The 20,223-nt window shown below is 33.1% G+C and overlaps 1 protein-coding gene and 1 long non-coding RNA gene across 2 annotated transcripts in view; both read left to right on the top strand.

The window, feature by feature from the left end:
• The first annotated feature begins 3,040 nt into the window (after positions 1-3,040).
• LOC127706538 (uncharacterized) lies at positions 3,041-7,800 on the top strand. The gene is made up of 5 exons (XR_007984532.1): positions 3,041-3,105; positions 3,340-3,499; positions 4,393-4,529; positions 5,839-5,962; positions 7,042-7,800. It is a non-coding gene; the product is annotated as an uncharacterized LOC127706538 (long non-coding RNA).
• A 5,037-nt stretch (positions 7,801-12,837) lies between these two features.
• The window catches only part of LOC127706525 (uncharacterized), a 28,597-nt gene continuing 21,211 nt past the window's right edge, over positions 12,838-20,223 (top strand). The window contains exons 1-2 of the mRNA XM_052211192.1: positions 12,838-13,066; positions 14,658-14,811. Of these exons, the coding sequence (XP_052067152.1) occupies positions 13,036-13,066; positions 14,658-14,811 (185 nt within the window). The 5' untranslated portion in view covers positions 12,838-13,035. The remainder of the gene's footprint in view (positions 13,067-14,657; positions 14,812-20,223) is intronic.

The following is a 20,223-nucleotide window of genomic DNA, read 5'->3' as shown; positions in this document are numbered from 1 at the left end:
GATATTTGTGACATAAAACAAAAAATAACAACAACAAAAAATAACTGAGTTGAACACACACATATATATATATATATATATATAACACGCAAAAATAACTAAGAGTCCCTTGTCCTCAGACCTAAAGACTGTTTTATAAAGGAACCTGTTTTTTCACTTGGTTTGTATTCGAAGGATCTAACAGGACTACTAGTTTTTCAGTATCAGACAGATTCGGAAATATAGGATTATTTATTGCGATGTCCTGAAAAAGTTTTATACGTAATAAATTATTAATTTGACAGTAGAGGAGAAATTGGTTTTCGTCCTCTAAGGTTTTACAAGTTAGACATGTTCTTTGGTCTCGATGTATTTTCAGATATCTACCCTTTTCTATGAGTAAATTATGGTCACTAATTAGGACAGCGTTTATAATCCCTAGCCATAAAGAACTACAGAGACAATGGGTTGGAAAGTGGGTTTCCCCAATGCGTATTTAATCGAATTTGGCTTTATTTCCATGCTTCGGACGACATTTTCGACCTTTAAGAATGCTTACCCCAGAAAATTCTTTACCCTCCCGCTGTAGTACTATCAAATAGCTATTTATTAGAGCAGAATCTATAATGCCTAGCCATGCAGAACTGCCAAGGCAATGAGTTGGAAAGTGGATGACCCCCCAATGCGTATTTTATCAAATTTGACTCTTTTTTTCGTGTTACGGGCGAAATTTTCGGTCTTTAAGAATGCTTACCGCAGAAATTCTTTACCCTCACGTTGTAGTACTATCCAATGGCTGTACGTTAGGGTAGCGTTTATAATCCCTAGCCATAAAGAACTACAGAGACAATGGGTCGGAAAGGGGGTTTCCCAATTGCGTATTTTATCGAATTTGGCTTTATTTCCATGTTTCGGACGACATTTTCGGCCTTAACGAATGCTTACCCCAGAAATTCTTTACCCTCCCGCTGTAGTACTATCAAATAGCTATTTATTAGAGCAGAATCTATAATCCCTAGCCATTCAGAACTGCCAAGGCAATGAGTTTAAAAGTGGATGACCCCCAATGCGTATTTTATCAAATTTGACTTTTTTTTTCGTGAACAGACGAAATTTTTGGTCTTTAAGAATGCTTACCCCAGACATTCATTCCCTTACGTTGTAGTACTATCCAATAGCTTTACGTTAGGACAGCGTTTATAATCCCTAGCCATAAAGAACTACAGAGACAATGGGTCGGAAAGTGGGTTTCCCCAATCCGTATTTTATCGAATTTGGCTTTATTTCTATGTTTCGGACAACATTTTCGGCCTTTAAGAATGCTTACCCCAGAAATTCTTTACCCTCCCGCTGTAGTACTATCAAATAGCTATTTATTAGAGCAGAATCTATAATCCCTAGCCATACAGAACTGCCAAGGCAATGAGTTAGAAAGTGGATGACCCCAAATGCGTATTTTATCAAATTTGACTTTTTTTTTCGTGTAACGGACTAAATTTTCGGTCTTTAAGAATGCTTACCCCAGAAATTCTGTACCCTCACGTTGTAGTTCTATACAATAGCTATACGTTAGGGCAGCGTTTATAATCCCTAGCCATAAAGAACTACAGAGACAATGGGTCGGAAAGTGGGTTTCCCCAATGCGTATTTTATCGAATTTGGCTTTATTTCCATGTTTCGGACGACATTTTCGGCCTTTAAGAATGCTTACCCCAGAAATTCTTTACCCTCCCGCTGTAGTACTATCAAATAGCTATTTATTAGAGCAGAATCTATAATCCCTAGCCATTCAGAACTGCCAAGGCAATGAGTTTAAAAGTGGATGACCCACAATGCGTATTTTATCAAATTTGACTTTTTTTTTCGTGAACGGACGAAATTTTTGGTCTTTAAGAATGCTTACCCCAGACATTCATTCCCTTACGTTGTAGTACTATCCAATAGCTTTACGTTAGGACAGCGTTTATAATCCCTAGCCATAAAGAACTACAGAGACAATGGGTCGGAAAGTGGGTTTCCCCAATCCGTATTTTATCGAATTTGGCTTTATTTCTATGTTTCGGACAACATTTTCGGCCTTTAAGAATGCTTACCCCAGAAATTCTTTACCCTCCCGCTGTAGTACTATCAAATAGCTATTTATTAGAGCAGAATCTATAATCCCTAGCCATACAGAACTGCCAAGGCAATGAGTTAGAAAGTGGATGACCCCAAATGCGTATTTTATCAAATTTGACTTTTTTTTTCGTGTAACGGACTAAATTTTCGGTCTTTAAGAATGCTTACCCCAGACATTCATTCCCTTACGTTGTAGTACTATCCAATAGCTTTACGTTAGGACAGCGTTTATAATCCCTAGCCATAAAGAACTACAGAGACAATGGGTCGGAAAGTGGGTTTCCCCAATGCGTATTTTATCGAATTTGGCTTTATTTCCATGTTTCGGACGACATTTTCGGCCTTTAAGAATGCTTACCCCAGAAATTCTTTACCCTCCCGCTGTAGTACTATCCAATAGCTATTTTTTAGGGCAGTCTCTATAATCCCTAGCCACAGAACTGTCGAGGCAATGGGTCGCAAACGTGAGTTATGAAGTTTCAAATAGAAGTTGTATTGTCGGTTTACCATGAAAAAATTATTTTATATCAAATTCTACATTTTTAGTCGTTAATATGAGTTTTTGAAAATTGCAAATGTGGATAAAACATGCGTAAATACGAATCACATCCTGGACTTAACAGATAATACTTTGTTTGAATCGTCATCATGATTTTATTTATTGTAAATGGTAATTACAAAACCGTAAATATGAGTTAGAAATCTTCAAACTAAAGTTAGAATTTTGTTATGGGATATAAAAATCTTTGATTTTCTATATAAATCTTGTTTTCGAACAAAAAAGTCAAAAACTATGATTTTAAAGAAAAATAAAATTGTCGCCCAAGTAATTTTCCAAACGCAATTGCAGGATGACGAATTGCAGGATAGCTTTTTATAAAGAGAATTGCAGGATGAGAATTGCTGGATAGCTTGACACTAGTCACATTTACCTGCTGTTCGATTAACTCATCAGTTTGTGTGCTTAAATCTGAAAAATGTTGAACAAATATGTTGCATCTGTTTTATGTAAGTAACACGTTTTCACATGTATCTTACTACTTCACATAAAAAGCTCAACGAGTTTAAAATTAGATTATCTTTTTTTTTAATTTTTTGTTGTTTTATTTGTTATATTTAAACTTTTGTTTTTAGCAATACGTAATTTTACTAATTACTTTTTGAAAGTAAATTTACTAGAAGTTCTTTATCGTATTTTATCTATACTAACGAATATTATGAAACTATAAATTTATTTTGCAGCCATTATTATACTCGTAATGCTAGGGCAATTACAGATTTGTTCAGGCGAATGTTTATTTTTGCAACAATGTTTGGAAAATAAAGGTGTAGACTTTTCTGGTTTAACGATTTCGTTCAGCACAGAATACAGCATAAGAAAAAGCTGGGAAGCTTTCTGCGGGTATGAAATAGTTTTAGTGCAAGTAAATACGCAATTATTAAATTACACTCTTTAAAATGTTGTACATATATGTAACTGATATTCGTATTTCGGCTATTATAAATTTGATATATAACTTTTTATTATATTTTTGTGTGTAGAGTACATGAGAAACCTGTAGACTTTACTGCTTCTATATGTTTAATAATGATATAAGGTTTGATGTCACGGTATACTGTAAACGCATAATGAAACACAAGGATTTATATAAGAACTATAGCTTTATTGATGTTCTTTATTTTGATAGTTTTATTAAAGTCTGGTATACTTAAAGGCTGTCCTTCATAGTTTTATACATCAACGCCATTTAGACTTTGTTGGAAGTTGTTTCATTAACAATAATATCACATCTCCTTATTTTGACATTACAGTAAAAGCACACACCTAGTGGCCATTTTAGCGGTATTCTCAGATAGTTAATCAGAATTCCTGCACATTCTAGTACTAGTATTTGTTTTGCGACAAAGAAACTTACTATGATCATAATAACAAGTGTTAAATACACCTTAAGGGCGTTAGCCCGAATGGTTATATCTAATTTACACCAATATAGTATTGTCAAAGCAGAATGATAGTTATCAATAATTTAGGAAAGGGTCTTTCAGCGATTTGATCATATGTTATTGAAAAGCATGATAAATGTAGGGTCTCCAATTTCATTTGACGACATCGTGGTGTAAAAAGATGTAAGCGGACAATCACAATTAGTTGCTATCTTCTACGCCATTTGGTCTTTGGTGGTGAGTTGTCTCGTTAGTAATCATATCACATCTTCTTATTTTTATAATGACAGATTATTTCACCAAGGAACTGTATATATCATTCAAGTTTTTAAAATTTATGTTCTCTTTAAGAAGTGTCGACAATCTGGTGGCATGCTATGAACCGAGTACACTTACAACTTGTCCTTCAATAGCAGGTATTATTCCGTATGTGCCATCAAAAGTACAACTTAAAAGATCATATCAACAAACATGTGCCCAAATAGACAGTAAGTAGATTATTTTAGTTATTATAGGCTTACATTTACCTGCGTCTAAAAACATTTGAAGGAACCATATATGAACCAACAGACATATTAGAAAATGTCATCTATATTTCGTTAAATAACAAAATAGCTGATAGTAGAATTTCATTTGGCCATGTTCCCAGAATATAAGAATTCAGATGAGATATCCCGATGTTACTCTTTTTCCTTTTATGAAATGCAATATAAAGTTAAAATTTACTTATTTCATTGCATGCACCCTTAGTATTGTTCAATTGTTTGAAGGTTATTTTTTTAAATTCAAATTCAGCTCGTATTTCTAAAATTTACACAATTTCTCGATGGAACAATACTTAAATACAAGTAACTGAGAACATTAGGTCTGTGTTGTACGCAGTTTTCTCGACTCCGGAAAACAACTGCTGTTCTTAAAAAAAAAGCCTTCGACATTGTATTCCTTCATTTAAAAGTAAAGAAAACATGTTGGAGAAAAATATACGAAATGATATGTATACGCAGCAGCAAAACATGACAGAAACATTGTTTTTGCAATTTTGCCCAGGTTCCTTGACTAACATGACTAACCATGAACGCAACTGAGCTGAGGACGTTTTAATAAACCTGCTGAAAAGCAAACATGCATGTCTGTTGTATCCTTTATATCACTTGTATAACATGCTGAAGCAAATTAACACCATTTTTACGACTTGTTTAAAAAAAAAAGGAAGATCAATTTTATGTGACCAGGATAGACCCACTACAAAACAAAACCATGTTTTGTTGAAAATAAACAAGAGCCTGATCAGTTGTTCTCTGTAGCAAATTATTCTATCCGTAAGGAACAATGTGTTGGTGGCAGATATTTTCCTGAAAACAATTGTCTGAATAGCACAACTTATCTAGACTCGGTCGATGGCGCTTGAAATATAAGATTTAGAATTTTGTATGTAGTTCAAAACAGCGTGTTGACTTTTTGTTGTTTTGGATTGTGTTTTATGAGGCTATGTTCATTTCCGATTGCTGAATGTACACCCTACAGTTGTTATGAAAATTCATATGTACTACAATCGACATACAAATGAATACGTTACTTAATAGTTACCATAATACATTAAAAATCTTTGAAAATTTCGTGCGACTGATGCGCTTTTCTGTATTGACATTTGAAAGTCAAGGATGTATAAATACCTAAATACGTATGGACCTATTCTTAAATAATTTAAGTGATATGTTTTGAAACTGCATAACATATTAAGTATATTTGTATATTTTTTTGTATATAGATTTGAAAGATAGTTTTTTCTTTAAATAGGTTTGATTGAGTTAACTATTTGCTTTCAAAAATCTGGAGTTGCAAATAGTGTGTCAAACTGTTTCAATAGCGTACTGAACGCGATCTTAAGCAACCCTGAAAAGTATGATTCCGCTGGTTGTGGGTGAGTAAAACATAACCATCATTATTGTTGATAAACAATGAAAGACGTTGATTGTATGTCAAGTAGCATTCATACTAAATTTTATTTTTTATTAGCCTAATGTAAAGCAACAAATGAACCTAAAAAGAATCGAGTCTTAGTGCGTCGACAGAGTAATAACATCAATGGTACCAATTTTAATTCGTCTCCTGCAAAACAGACGAATCTAGACTACTTCAAAATGTCACATATTCAGTAAATATACAGATCGGACGACTGATCTATAAACCGTGAAAACATGTTTAAGTCTAAGGCACACGAGAGCCCACAAGGAGGGATTTCAGGTGCTCCGTAAAGGTAAGCAGATCCTGTTCCACATGTGGCAACCGTCGAGTTACTCATGTAAGTACTAAACGGTGATAAATCTAATTCGGTAGGTCACATTCGAGGAAAATAAGACGTGATTGTGGTAAAGACAAGTGGAAAACAATTGTTGTCATCTGGGAAACAGATATTCCAAAGATGTCAACCAACTCGTGATGGCGTCCCTGAAATATTTAAAGGAATGATTTCAACTTCACAACTTGGAACTCTTGGTTTTAAAGCTTATTTGTAAGCAGCAACCCTCTATCTAGGAAATCATGATAGAAAATCCAAGCTCTGTAATATCGTGTTAACTGGGAGATAATACTCTACATGCAGTTGCTGCTGGAATGTTGCTACATATAAATGGAAAGTTTGCAACTGGAAAGCTGAAATACAATTGTGGCGTATAGCTATTTTTTCTGAATAAACAAATATAACAAACCTTGAATCAATGGAAACTCTCAAAACAGCTCATTGATAGTTTTTTAACCATTTTTGATACCATAGTTATTACTGTATCAGTGAGTACTGTTTCACTTGCAGCTGTATTTTTATGATGTTTGTAATACCAATATTTCTAGACCTTATTTTTTTATGTTGTTCATTGTACCTTTTCCTTTTATCTCTTCGTCTTATTTACTTATTTGAATACGACTTGGATAGACTATACACACATTTATCTAAATATAGTATCATGCAACATGTTGTTAATATCGATTAACATTTCATTTTAGCGGCTCCGAGGATCCATTATTAAAATGTATGAAAGAGGCGATTCAGGGAAAATGTAGCCAGAAAGCTATTGACTTTGTGTCAACTCCACTAACAGTTATGTGCTCGACAGGAACTAAAATACTAGCACACATATCTACGTTATTTTGTGTTTATGTGTTTCTGCGCCTTTTCACTCATTGACAAGTTTTATATATAGATATATACAGCATGTTTCACGTCAAAGTTGCAACTTTCTTCGTTAATTGCTTTTGATTGTTTTTGTTAAGCCTTTTAAAGTTTTGACGATGCTCTTGAGTGAGTTGTTTATCTATTTGGCTTCGCAAAATTCACTACCACCGAGTCAGTAGTGCTGGTGTTGGACTACCAGTTCCCAGTGGTACATGTACCATGTATCCAATTTTATTGTATGTTAGTTACTGATTAGGTTATTGTACTGATTTAAACTATGATTAAAACTAAGGGGAAAATTCAAACAGCGGCGCACCCGGATCCCATCCCCATAAAACGGGAAAAATATCAATGTTGGGCAAAAAGCATATAAAAATTGACTTCAAAAAGGCCGCGATCCAAATAACCTCAAAATCCGTCAATAAAAGAAAACCTAAGATGTATTTGACGTAAAACGTTTTTTTTTTTAATTATTTGGTTTCCAAACGTAAGATGTCGATCGCATCTTAAATACAAAAATAGTGTACACGTAACAAGATATTGTTAAACATTTGATTATTATAATAAATAAATTACAAGTTTTACAAATGTGATGTCTTCAAATTATTCAAATGGATCCGAGAACCCGCCCTCATTATTACATGTTAGATCTCTCTTTATATTTAATGTAACGCTTTATTTGTTTAAACAAGGATTGCCAACAACACAAGGGTTACTGATGGTTATCTTCATCAAAATACAAGATGTACAGAATATACAAGACTTCAAACAATACATATATCGAAATAGTGCAACATCGAGTCACAGCCAATTAGAACCCATCACTTTTTGCAAGATAATATTTGTTATATGCAGCATATGGTAATATAATAGGGACAAAAAGTAAAAAGTGTGAAATGGACTTTTGCAAGCAGCAATTACAGCAATTGCAGTTTCGATAAGGCATCGCATTATATTTGAAGAGATGATCATTCAAACCGCTTATTCAAGCTTACGCGCAATTAGGAATGATATTTTTTCCCATCTCAAGTCCCCAGGAAAAAATATTTAGGAACAGTAGGAACTCTATAAAAGTCTTTAAGTTGATTCTTAAGCTTTGATACATGTATCTTTAGGTAATTCATTCCAGTCTTGTGATTTTAAATGTCCCTTTGGTATCTTTCGCCTCTCTTTTAATAGTTGCCGGGGGGAAAGATAATGAGAAATTAGTTGTTGTCGATTGAGAAGATATGATTTTTTCTTCTGAAATAATAATTGGCTATATTACTTTTCAAAAGCGGGAAGGTATTCTGCAGTTAGGTTTAGCATTTCACTTCTTTTATTTTGAATATAAGAATGAGACGATGCCTTTGCCTTCGAAATTGCTCCTCTACCCGAGTTACATTTTTTGAGGTTAAATTATAATGATGCACGTCTCTGGACATTTTCAAGAATATCCGATTCAAATTTAGTCTAATTTTCCAGAATAACATCCCCATAGTCAAAGATGTCTTATCATTGTTTTATGCAAAGATTCTAGACAGTATCTAGGTAAGAATCTCTTCATACATTTATTTACATGTGACTGTTATTTTATTAACCTAAACGCTGATGAGTTGTTTTAGCTATCTAAAAATGTGCTGATCATATGAAAGATTATTTTAAAAAAAAACATACCCAAGTGTTTACGAAAATCGACATTTTGTATGTGTTTTTGTTGTTTTTGTTTTATAGAGTTAAATATCTTTAGCATTGTTAGCGTTGAATTTAACACGTCATTGATTTGTCTAGACAACTATTCATTTTTTAAGACTGATTTTAATATAATAAGCCATTTAAGCAATGTAATATGTATTGATTTCACTATCAATATCTTCATTTTTGAAGATCATAAGCAACAGAGAGCATAAAATAGACCCTCATGGCTCTCCAGTCGAAGTCAACTTGGCACTGGAAGGCTTTTCATTTAAATCAAACTTTTGCGATCTATTTTACAACTAGTTTTTAAACCAAAAGAAATTAAGCTTGGATAGTGAGTCGTCATGCTTGACTTTGGGGAAAGCTTTAAAACATCTGAAATACTGTGCAAGGTACACATAATTGGTCGATATTACGGATTTTGATGAAATTTTGTGTGCATTTAGCGTGTTTGGAACTGCACCTAAATATCGAAAAAAATGTATATCTAATATTAATACTTCCAAAGATAGTATTACAGTCGATTACAAATTTTGCGCAATGGGTCTAAAAATAAAACCTCAGCAAATCGGAGAGATGTTTCTAAAATTGGTACTACAAAACCGAATCGAGGCCTTTTCGAACATACCCTTTCATCGGCATTTCCAATTTATGATGATGATATTATAAATATCTTAAATCTAAAAAAGTTCACCATCATTAATTTATTGGTATCGAACGATCTGCAAGAGCTACACTATTTACGAAAAAAAAGAGATATGGGTAAACGTCTTATTTGTGTCGAATATGTAGAATAGATACCATATAGTTTGTGCAGGTAACTTCTTTTTTTTTTGTTGCTAATAGCGATGTGAAACTTGACAGCTTAATTACTACGAATCGCGTAATTGGCCAATATATGGAATTTTGTAATCATTTAGATCTTGTTGAACTGTATTTTAAAATCGAAAAACAAATATATCACCGGATTCGTTTTTGGTGTACAAGTCATTTCAGTATGAGTATTTGGGGGAATAATATGATAAAATACGAATTTGTCGCGTGCCACCGGTTTTTTTTTTTTGTCGTTTTGACCTTTCGAATCTGCTGACCCTTAATATTTTCATTCCATTAAAAAGAAAATGTTAAATAGCTATATCATAAAAATTTTAATCAAAATCATGTGAAAAACGCAATTAAAAGTGATAGAAATAATGCAGATTTGTGGTTTTAATTCCAGATTCGGTTTTCAGGAATGTCTCATCTCATAGAATAAAATCCAATATAGTTGATCGGTTTCTATGATATACGTGTTGGTTCATTTATTAACTAAAATAGCATATTCACTCAATGTTAGAAGCTTTCTACCGATATTGCTATTGCTACCTTTTTATGTAAAGACATTAACCAAGTAAACAAGTAAACAAGACCAATATCGGGCCTGGGCCTGTGCCGCTGTATGCAATTGATTGGGGTAATATGTATACTAAAGCATAACTGATCATTCCCTTTTATAGAAGGCAAAAAAAAAAATTCTTGTACAATGAGTGTTGTAAAATTTTAAACTGTCGATCGGCAAGCAGGAATTGGATGCAAGGCAAACGTAGAAATTGCTTACCCGCTACAACTAATCATTATGAAGCTGCAGACCAAATATGAAATCATTCCCTTTCACAGTTTCCAAAGTGTGACGTAAGTTTTCTATCCAAGGTCTTTGGGGCGTATGGACGGAATCGAGCGGTTACTAGACCTGCTTTCACCGTTTGTGACGCAGGTAATAAAAAGAAAGGGATTTAGACTTTTGGGTAGTTAAATGAATTAACTTGATTACACGAGTAGCTATATGTAAGGGGCCCATAAAGAAGAGCATAATCACCTAGAGGTCAACTTCAGGGAGTTGAAACCAATATTTCTTTTAAAAATTATGGTAGAAATTAAGAAAGGTATGTTATGAATCATGTCAATACATAATCCCCGACAAATAAGATGATGATACCCTCGGGGACTAGCAGCCAACCATCAGCACAATAATCGCCATGTAAAAATTCATTAAGATAATACCATGCTTATAATTTGGTACGCCAGATGCGCGTTTCGTCTACATTACACCTATATCAGACAGATTCATGTCCATATGTATAGACTTGTCGCACAAACAGACACACTATTCAGAGTGTTTGCTCTTATTCCTAGATGATAAGTGCTTATCGATCAAACAGTAACATAAATTCTAATGTAATTGTTTTGGGATGAAATCTATAATCTCCCTGTAATATTCCTTACGAGCCCTCTACCACGTGAACAACAAGACCATTGTCATATAAAAAAGAGAATACAATTTAAATTATTATGGCTAAGAATTTTCAAAATTCAAATAAGATCAAAGAATTTCCTTTGGCTTATAGTAAGAATTAACTTTAAAACGGTTTTACAAATGTAAGAGGAGTTTCTTACGTGAAATTGTCAAAAACACGTTGACGTATTCCAGATTCAACATTCTTATGGCCTGATTCAAATTTCATTGCTCAGTCTCGGCATATTGAAATGCACCATATTTTTTACTGAATACATGTATGCTCTTGTGTATGTTTAAAGCTATGGTGTATTTACCCTTGAGATAACTTCACTTATGTAGTTAAGTTGTTTCATTCTCTCAATTTTAGGCCAGTTTTTGTACTAAAATTTTAATAAGACACACACCACCCACACAAATGTATTCTTGGCCCCAATTCCTATCCACGTTAAATTTTTCACTTTGTAACATTTATGGGGGGATCTATATTCCGTTATATACACATCAGACCATACTGGTTACCGAAACTTTGGATACACCAAACCAGGTATTTTATATCCGAGAAATAGGCAATACATGCCCTCAATTTTAGAATTCATTCATACATTTTTGTATTATTCTAAATCATCACTCAAAATGCGTTCTACAAGGATCATCAGTCCTTCGCCTTTCAGTTGATACATAAATTACAAAAATATTTTCTGCATAGTTTGATATTTACACCTACATGTTGTGTATGCGTAGGAACTATTTTGTTTTAAATATGTACTACTTTCCAGTATGTTTCTTGTGACCGGGCCCGATTTGGTAGTGTTACATCTTACAAAGTCGATCCGAATTATTTTTGCAAAGAATTCCACTCAACCCGGTGCTGAGGACCGTCTTAAACTTGCAGTGAGGTAAGAGTTTTTTTTTATCCGTGTGTAAGGCCTCGCTGTACATTTAAGATGAAGAACAGCAATAAAAGCATTATTTGGTAAAAATAATCACCTAAATGTGTGTTTTTAAAGTCCGTCAGTATATTTTACCGATACATTAAAACTTCAAAAGTCTGTAGTTAAGTTGTTTCTATATAAAATTTCTGCATTCTGTACCACATACCTTTCGAAAATAAATAGCTGATCTATTTTCAATTGACGTTTGATTGTTTATAAAATTAACTTTCTATTAGATTTTTTTTTATCTATAATAATTAATTTGGCGTCTATCTACATGCATATAATTTTATCTTAATTTTGAAAATACTCGATACATTGCTTGATTACACTATCAGGGATAAACAACTGCTCTATATATCCGTTTCATGCATCGTTGATAACTATACATGTCAACTGGCAATGATTGTTCCTCAATGCTCTTCAACTTTGTAATTTATTTGGCCTTTTGAACTATCTTGATTCTGGCGTCACCGATGAGTCTTTTGTATCAAAATATTTAGTTAGGTACAGACAACAGAATTATAGATACAATGTTACTTTTCTTATTAGGAGATTCAATTTATACCAATTTTATAAATTTACAAGGAAATAATTACAGTTGACATGCAAAAACCCAAACGTTTTATTTGTTTAAAAAAATACCTGCATCTTAATGATCTGTTATTGATATCATATTGAAATAGGCGTTTAAGCAGTTTTGTTATAATCTTTTTAACGAAGCACAAATAATATGATTCGTAACTTCTAACATTGTTTAACACTAGACAGCATAGGGAACACTTCCTTTCAAAAATTTCAAACAACAAAAAACTAAACGATGAATAGTATTAGTTGACTTCCTATGTAGTTATTTAAGGAAAACACAGATGTTCATGGTTGTTAGGTATATCTAAGGTTGTTGTTATTCCTCCTTACCAGTCAGCGTTTTGAACTTCATAATGATGGCAAAATATTTAGTTCCACTTTCATGTGAGTAACATAATTTTGACATAACATGTTAAACATTTGAATATTGTAGAATAAATATGTATTACAATTGTTATCTATAGATACTTTTTTATTTGTAAAACTATTGACTTATTTTAGTTGCAAAAGTTTTGCGCTACTTTGAAAGTAAACTTAATGCATAGACACCTGTCTGTTGTTGAAGATCGTATGTTTTTATCAAGATTAATTTTGGTTATTTGTGTCGTTTGTTTGGTGTCTCTTGCCGTAAAACCCACATTATTTGTAATTACATTGTAATCTGAATTATTGTGATTTATAACTAATGCGACATGACCTCGGTCGGGGCATTAGTAGTTTAACTAGCAAATAGAAACGAACGAATAACAGATATAAATAAAAAGAATTACCAAAAAAACAAAACGAACAGGAAAATCGTCACCGACTCGAGGTCGACATATATATGTTGCAGGACTAGCTGAGCGAATAGTTTCTTAGTTTAATTAAAGAGTTAGAATCATTTGATTAATGGTTTATGGACACTGGCTGTGTCTGCAATGACCCAGGTATAGGTTCCCGGTTTTCTGTGTTGGTCCCCCAACTCTTCGAGTTTCGGTGGCAATACAGAAAAAGGCAGTAATGATACTATTATATTTCGGTATCTGTATCTATAAAATGAAATGAATATTTCCAGCGGTCCTTGTCTAATCTTTTTTTATATATAAACATTTGCAATAAGGATTTAATATTGATAGATAAAACAAAACTATGATTTACCATTATTACACGTAGAACCTTTTTTTTTTCTAATCACCGAAATGCCTTTCAACCGAATGCCATAGCTAACATGAACACAAAATATACTAGTCTTGTGAAAATCCAATACCAATATTTATCCAAATAAGTGTACACTACTTATTAGAAGACATTAGGTCAACACAGCAACAATGCGTTATTAATACAATCAAAAATATTTCCGTACTCCAGGTATACCTTACAACAAAATTACTGTGTACGTTATTTTATTTGGCGGCATTTTGTCCAAGGTTATGGTTGTCTTTCTGATATTGTTTTACATTGTGGCATAGATCAAATTATTCGTTCAGTGTATGTTTACTTGTCTTTTGATTGAGTTAAGCCATTTCAATTGATATTTTATAGTGTGTCTTTCTATGTTGTGATGTAACACTATTGTTTCAGGTTAGGGTGAAGGATGACGCCTATTAAAACGTTTAAACCCGCTGCATTTGTTTGCACCTGTCCTAAGTCAGGAACCTGTTGTTCAGTGGTTGTCGTTTGCTGATGTGGTTCATAAGTGTTTCTCGTTTCTCGTTTTTTATATAGATTAGACCGTTGGTTTTCCTGTTTGAGTGGTTTTACACTAGTCATTTTTGGGGCCTTTTATAGCTTGCTGTTCGGTTTGAGCAAAGGCTCCGTGTTGAAGGCCGTACTTTGACCTATGATGGTTTACTTTTACAAATTGTGACTTGGATGGAGAGTTGTCTCATGGGCACTCATACCACATCTTCTTATAACTATTGAACATTTGTATCTGTATACTGTAAAGTATATTTTGTTTCTAATTTTCAATTATTTTTTATTATTTTCTTTTTAGTGCTATTGGTTATTTTGATTCAGAAAAAGGCATATTGTACAGACTGTTCATCGATAAAAAACTGTTTAGAAAGAAATGGGAACGATATCTCGAACTATGAATTTAAGTTTGATACCTTACATGAAAGCAAAAATATCTGGGGAGCTATGTGCAGGTAATAACTACTACATGAATATAATTTAGTTCGTAAACAGTACTTCTTACGATGTTATATAGTTTAGATAAATATAAATTGTACAACTGTAAACTAAGTTTGTGACCTTGTCTTTTAGAATAGACATATCTTTTACCCTGCTGTCCAAATTTTTGCAGTATTTCATTTCCTTGTTCGATTTAAAGCTCATCCTGGTGATATTCGGATGTGCAGATTTTCGTATTGTGCGTTTTACCCTTTAAACAAGATATGGTTTAACTAGGTGAGGGGAGAGGTTTGTACACACATTTTGCTGATTTACATTTAACAATCACATTTTGTCGCCGATTTTTGAACATGTGTTGTTTGTTCTCAAACGACAGAAGCATTACTTATAAAACTACAAGGTAAAGCTAGTTTTTTTTTTATATGCAATATACATTTATTTACATATATATAATTATGAATGAAAATAGTCCAATTTAAATGTATGTTAATTCCAAGATTACCTGAAAAAGTTTAACTTTGTATTTAAAGTTAAAAATTTGTTTAATTTGTTAATTTTGCAAAATATACTTGTATTATTATTGTGAGATACTGAGGCGGATAGGGAATATCAGAAAAAATATGTACTCCTAGTGTAATGTTCATGCACATTATACATACAAAATACGGGTATTCAGGGACTGATTTTGAGGTGAAGCTGTAAAATTCTAGACTATGATTAGATTTCACAGCTTTTTACACTATTCAATGTATATTTAAAATGCCTGAAATACATTTGTGTCGCTACATAAAATTGGTTTTGTTTAATTGTTTTTGTTATTGCTTTGTATCGATCTGATGAGTTTAGCCCTTTTTAACTGAATTTTAAAATTTGTTTTTATGTTGTGCTGCTACACCACTGTTATATTTACTGGTTAGGGGAGGGTTGGGCGACCGCAAACATGTTTAACTCGTCACATTCTGATGTGCTAGTCCCAAGTTAGATCCTGTAACTTAATTGTTGACATGTGTTGCTGTATATCATGTTTGTTTTCCGTTTATTGTTTTGTAAAAAAGTCAGGCCGTTATTTTTTTTCTTTTGAACAGTTTTAAATTTGTCATTTCGGGGCCTTTTTAGCTTGCTATGTGGTATGTACGGTGACCTATAGTTGCTAAATTATGCGCCATTTGTACTCTGGTGGAGAGTTGTCTCATTGGCAATTATACCACACTTCTTATTTTGATATGTACATGTGTATAATTCAGTATATTTATGTAAAACATTTGTCAAAATAACAAGTAAAAAATATATGCTTTAATTTTTTTTATTTTAGTAGATAAACAGTATTGTATTGTACACGTGTATACGTATTTAATGTAGACATTTGTTACAATATGGTGGTATACACAAATATGGGAATGATAGCCAAATCAAAATTACACATTTAAATATATGGAGTGTCCTAGCTAGCATTCAAGAGCATAGGAACACCGATTTAAGATGAAGTCCGAAAAGGAACAACTTGCTCAGGTTTACCGATAACAAATAATGTTATTTGGGGCTGTAGAAAGTTTTTCTTCTCAAAAAGTTCGAATCACATTTTGCTTCAATAATCATGGAAAAACATCCATCTATCTATCTCTGTCAAGTATTGGTCCGAGGACACAGTTATCGTCCTTAGATAGTCCCTAGTGTGGACAGTGTATATCTTGCAAAATTTGTTCATACACTTTCTTTTATATTTTATGCATGAAATATTATGTTAAGGGATGATATTACATGTTTTAAAAAATTTGGGTGCTGAATCGTGTGATTTGGTCCAGTTCAAAAAGGTCAAAAACTAGTATGTCTGAAGCTGTCAAACTGAATTTTAGACCCCCTTAACATAGAATTGTCAATATTTTGAGTTAGAGCTGGTAGATTTTTCTATAATTTTGATATTATGTGTCCCAATAGTAGTACACTACACTTTAAAAATCTTTTTCAGATAGAGCAGGTGCGATTTTTTTAATTTGAATTCATTGTCTAAAAGAAATGCACTACGAAATAACTGTGTTCTCGGGCCAGTAGTGGATTCATTTTTGAGTGTAATTACTGTAGCGTGATAAAAAAAATACATAGTTCCAAGTATGTATAATTAAAAATTGTTTTGTACAGTTAATTTGTAAGATGTTATTCTTAATTAACTAATTGTGGAGTAGTAATTCAATTTTGAGTGTAGGTACTGTAGCGTGATGAACAGCTACATAGTCCAAAGTATGTATAGTTAAAAAGTAGTCTCTTTGTACAGTTAATTTGTAAGATGATTTTCTTAATTAGCTTATTTTTGGGTAGTGTAGACACGCTTTAGTAGTGTGTCCAAAATGTTCCACTGACGGGTAGCTCGGATATCTGGAGATATGGTATACCAAGATATGATGGTGGCAGGTACAAATGAATATTTGAACCAGTACAGTTCGGTTCTTATCTGTCTGATGATATTAGAAATTGAACAAAAGGTCCTTTTGTTGTAGAAGAGGATCAGGTGGTTGACATGAACGCCTACATCTATGCCCTTATACTAGTTATAGTCCTGTCCTATATGCATTTTAGTTTTCTGAAAAAAAAGATAGATAATCTGAAAACAAATATCATCTCAGTTGTATCTTATTTTGTCACACAACCATTTCCTAATATAGACTCAAGTCCTAACCTTTATGGACAGACATATCGATCACACCACTCTATGGAGGGATACTAGAATATGCAGACGTGATCGTACCAGGTCACTAGCACACCGTGTCTCTAATAATATTTAGGCATTGACATGGACAAACATTTGACGGGTTATAAAGCTGTCACAGACAGTACAAAAATTCAATTTTAGTTTAATGGTGTACATAGTATCGCTTAGAAGGAGAAATGTGTGTTAATGATAATTAAGAAAAAGCTATTCCTTATGGATACAATGAAAAAAATTGACGTAAGTATTTTGTCTCGTCCCATATGTTCCGTAGTGTTATCAATAAACTTTTGGCTGTTTGAAGGGTGGGATTCAGGTATACTAAATAAAGAAATTGTTGAGCTGCCCACTCATCGAATAAGCTCACAGTAACTACAACACACTGCAGTTCACACACGACAATTTGTGTACACAATGTCTAACGGTAATCCTGCCCACGATGTTGGGGATATGGGAGAATTTTATGGCGTTGGAACTGATTTTTTCACAGACGGTGCTGTTTCTCTTTTTCAACTGTCTTGAACTACGCATGGGATCAAGAGAAAAATAACATTATTCGACCATTTGAGAGTTGGTTTGCAATTCAAGTAAGTCATAGAAATTTTTGGAGTTGATGCTACAGATTTCACCTTGAAGCACGATGGCAACCGTATTGAACACAAAATTTTAATTTACAACATTCCGGAAAGTTGACAAAACTGACAGTTACATCAAGTTAACTTCGTTAGACGACGTATTCTATTATGAATATAGAAGAGAAAAAAGCATTAAATAAGTGTAACAGGTGTAATACCACCAAATCATAGTACGTCACATCCGGTTGCATAGGCAAAAGGGTCGAAAGAAAATATTCCCTTGAGTTTAACAGTTTTTTCTTGGGATATTAACCCTACATTTCATTGCAGTAAAACATTTCTGAGTCATAAACATATTCCGTGGGTGTTTCAAAGCACCATTCTTTTTTTATTTCATGTTTTTATAGAATATTTTGGAAACTTGAGGTTACATTGTTACAAAAGCTTGTACACAAGAAAAAAAGATGTGAAAATTTGATTGGTTGACTTCCAGTAATGGTTATTATCTTATATGCAATGAAATGATATGTGAAATGTCTGTAGTACTAGACTTGATAAAACGTTACTCATGCCAAGTATTTCTTTATTTGAAACAAAGATCAATTCTGCACAATTTTTTGAAAAGTGCAAATTTGACAAAGACTAATAAGCGGAAAACAATGGTGGTATTACTCCTAACAAAATCTTAAGATTCCCGAAAACCATGGCTGGGATACAGTGCAGGAGCACTTGGATTGTCCATTTTCCGATAAAGAGGATGATGCTGTTAATTTACGTAAAGCCATTGCAAGAGCTACAAGCAAAAGAAATTTTCAGAGTACAAAGAAAAATGTGAGATACATATTTCACAGTTACCAGTAGTAAATATATTTGAGAATGTTTTTGATTTGATTAAATGTTACATGTGTATGAAACAGAATCAGGAAAATGAAAGAAATAAATTCTTTCAACTTTATATTATAACTACAACTGCATCATACTATCTAGTTCCAAAATCAACTTTGATAAAACAAAAGGCCTGTTGATTGGGACGCTTAAGTACAAAAAAAAAAGGTTTCTTGGATCAAAAACAGCATAATAATTTTGGGGATGCATCATAAGTATAACATTGATAACAGGAGAATATGCGATATACTAATAAGCAAGATAATATTAGTTACATAGTGTGCTAGTGACCTAATACGATATATATGGATACGTAAATTTCATATGGAGTGAGAGCGAAGCATTTAGACTATAGTGGCCTGTCAAAGTGATCAAGTCTTCAATATTAAGAACCTACTTCATTGGCCTATACAAAAACAAATGCCAACAATAACAACTTGTTAGCTTTTAATGTGTTTTCTGCATTTATTTCAATCGTTCATCATCAATTTCTTCGTCTGTTGAAGCCTGTCAGATTTTTCCTCAACACCGTGTTGTTTTTACAAAGGGACGTAACACCACTACTAACCGTGTATTGGAATAAACCCCGCCTACTAACCGCATATGAAATATACACGACTTCCACGCGGTTGCTTTTAAATAATCATATTCTTAGAAATGTATAGGAGGCAAGATAAAAATCAGTATTCACGTTTGGAAAACAAGAAACCTGACTTACAGAGGTAAAGTAATTTTAATCAAAAAAAATATAAATATGTTAGCGTTTTTGTCAGATTTATTTGTATGTTTCTTTTAATGTTTAATTCCGATGTGTTGTATGTCTGTGATGTATGTTTACACAGTTTTGGCTGCTGGGTCCCATTATGTCTTTGAGTTGCTCATCGAATTAAGTCAATAAAACGGAACTACATACAACTGTCATATAAGTAGGAGGTTAAGCTAGCTTTAAAACCAGGTTTAACCAACCATTTTCTTCATAAAATACCTGTTTCTAGTCATGAATATGACCATTGGTTCACACAGTGTAACGTTTGATTTTTAGTTTTTATTGACTTCCCCTAATTGGATTTACACCTTGCAGCTCTGTATTTTTGTTAATACTTTTTATGACTCCGCAACAAAATTTTCGGCCCATATAGTTTAACCCGTATCCGTCATTCCGTCATTCCGCAACGAACAGTTATACGGACATTTTTTCAGAACGCCTTTACATATTGATCTGATTTTTGGTATGTGAGTCAACTATGACGAGTTACAGATCGAGT

The sequence above is a fragment of the Mytilus californianus genome, unplaced genomic scaffold (assembly GCF_021869535.1).
Source record: "Mytilus californianus isolate M0D057914Y unplaced genomic scaffold, xbMytCali1.0.p SCAF_6, whole genome shotgun sequence".
In the NCBI taxonomy this organism is placed as follows: Eukaryota; Metazoa; Mollusca; class Bivalvia; order Mytilida; family Mytilidae; genus Mytilus; species Mytilus californianus.
Note: the sequence above shows the minus strand (reverse complement) of the source record. Positions and strands in the feature narration are given on the sequence as shown.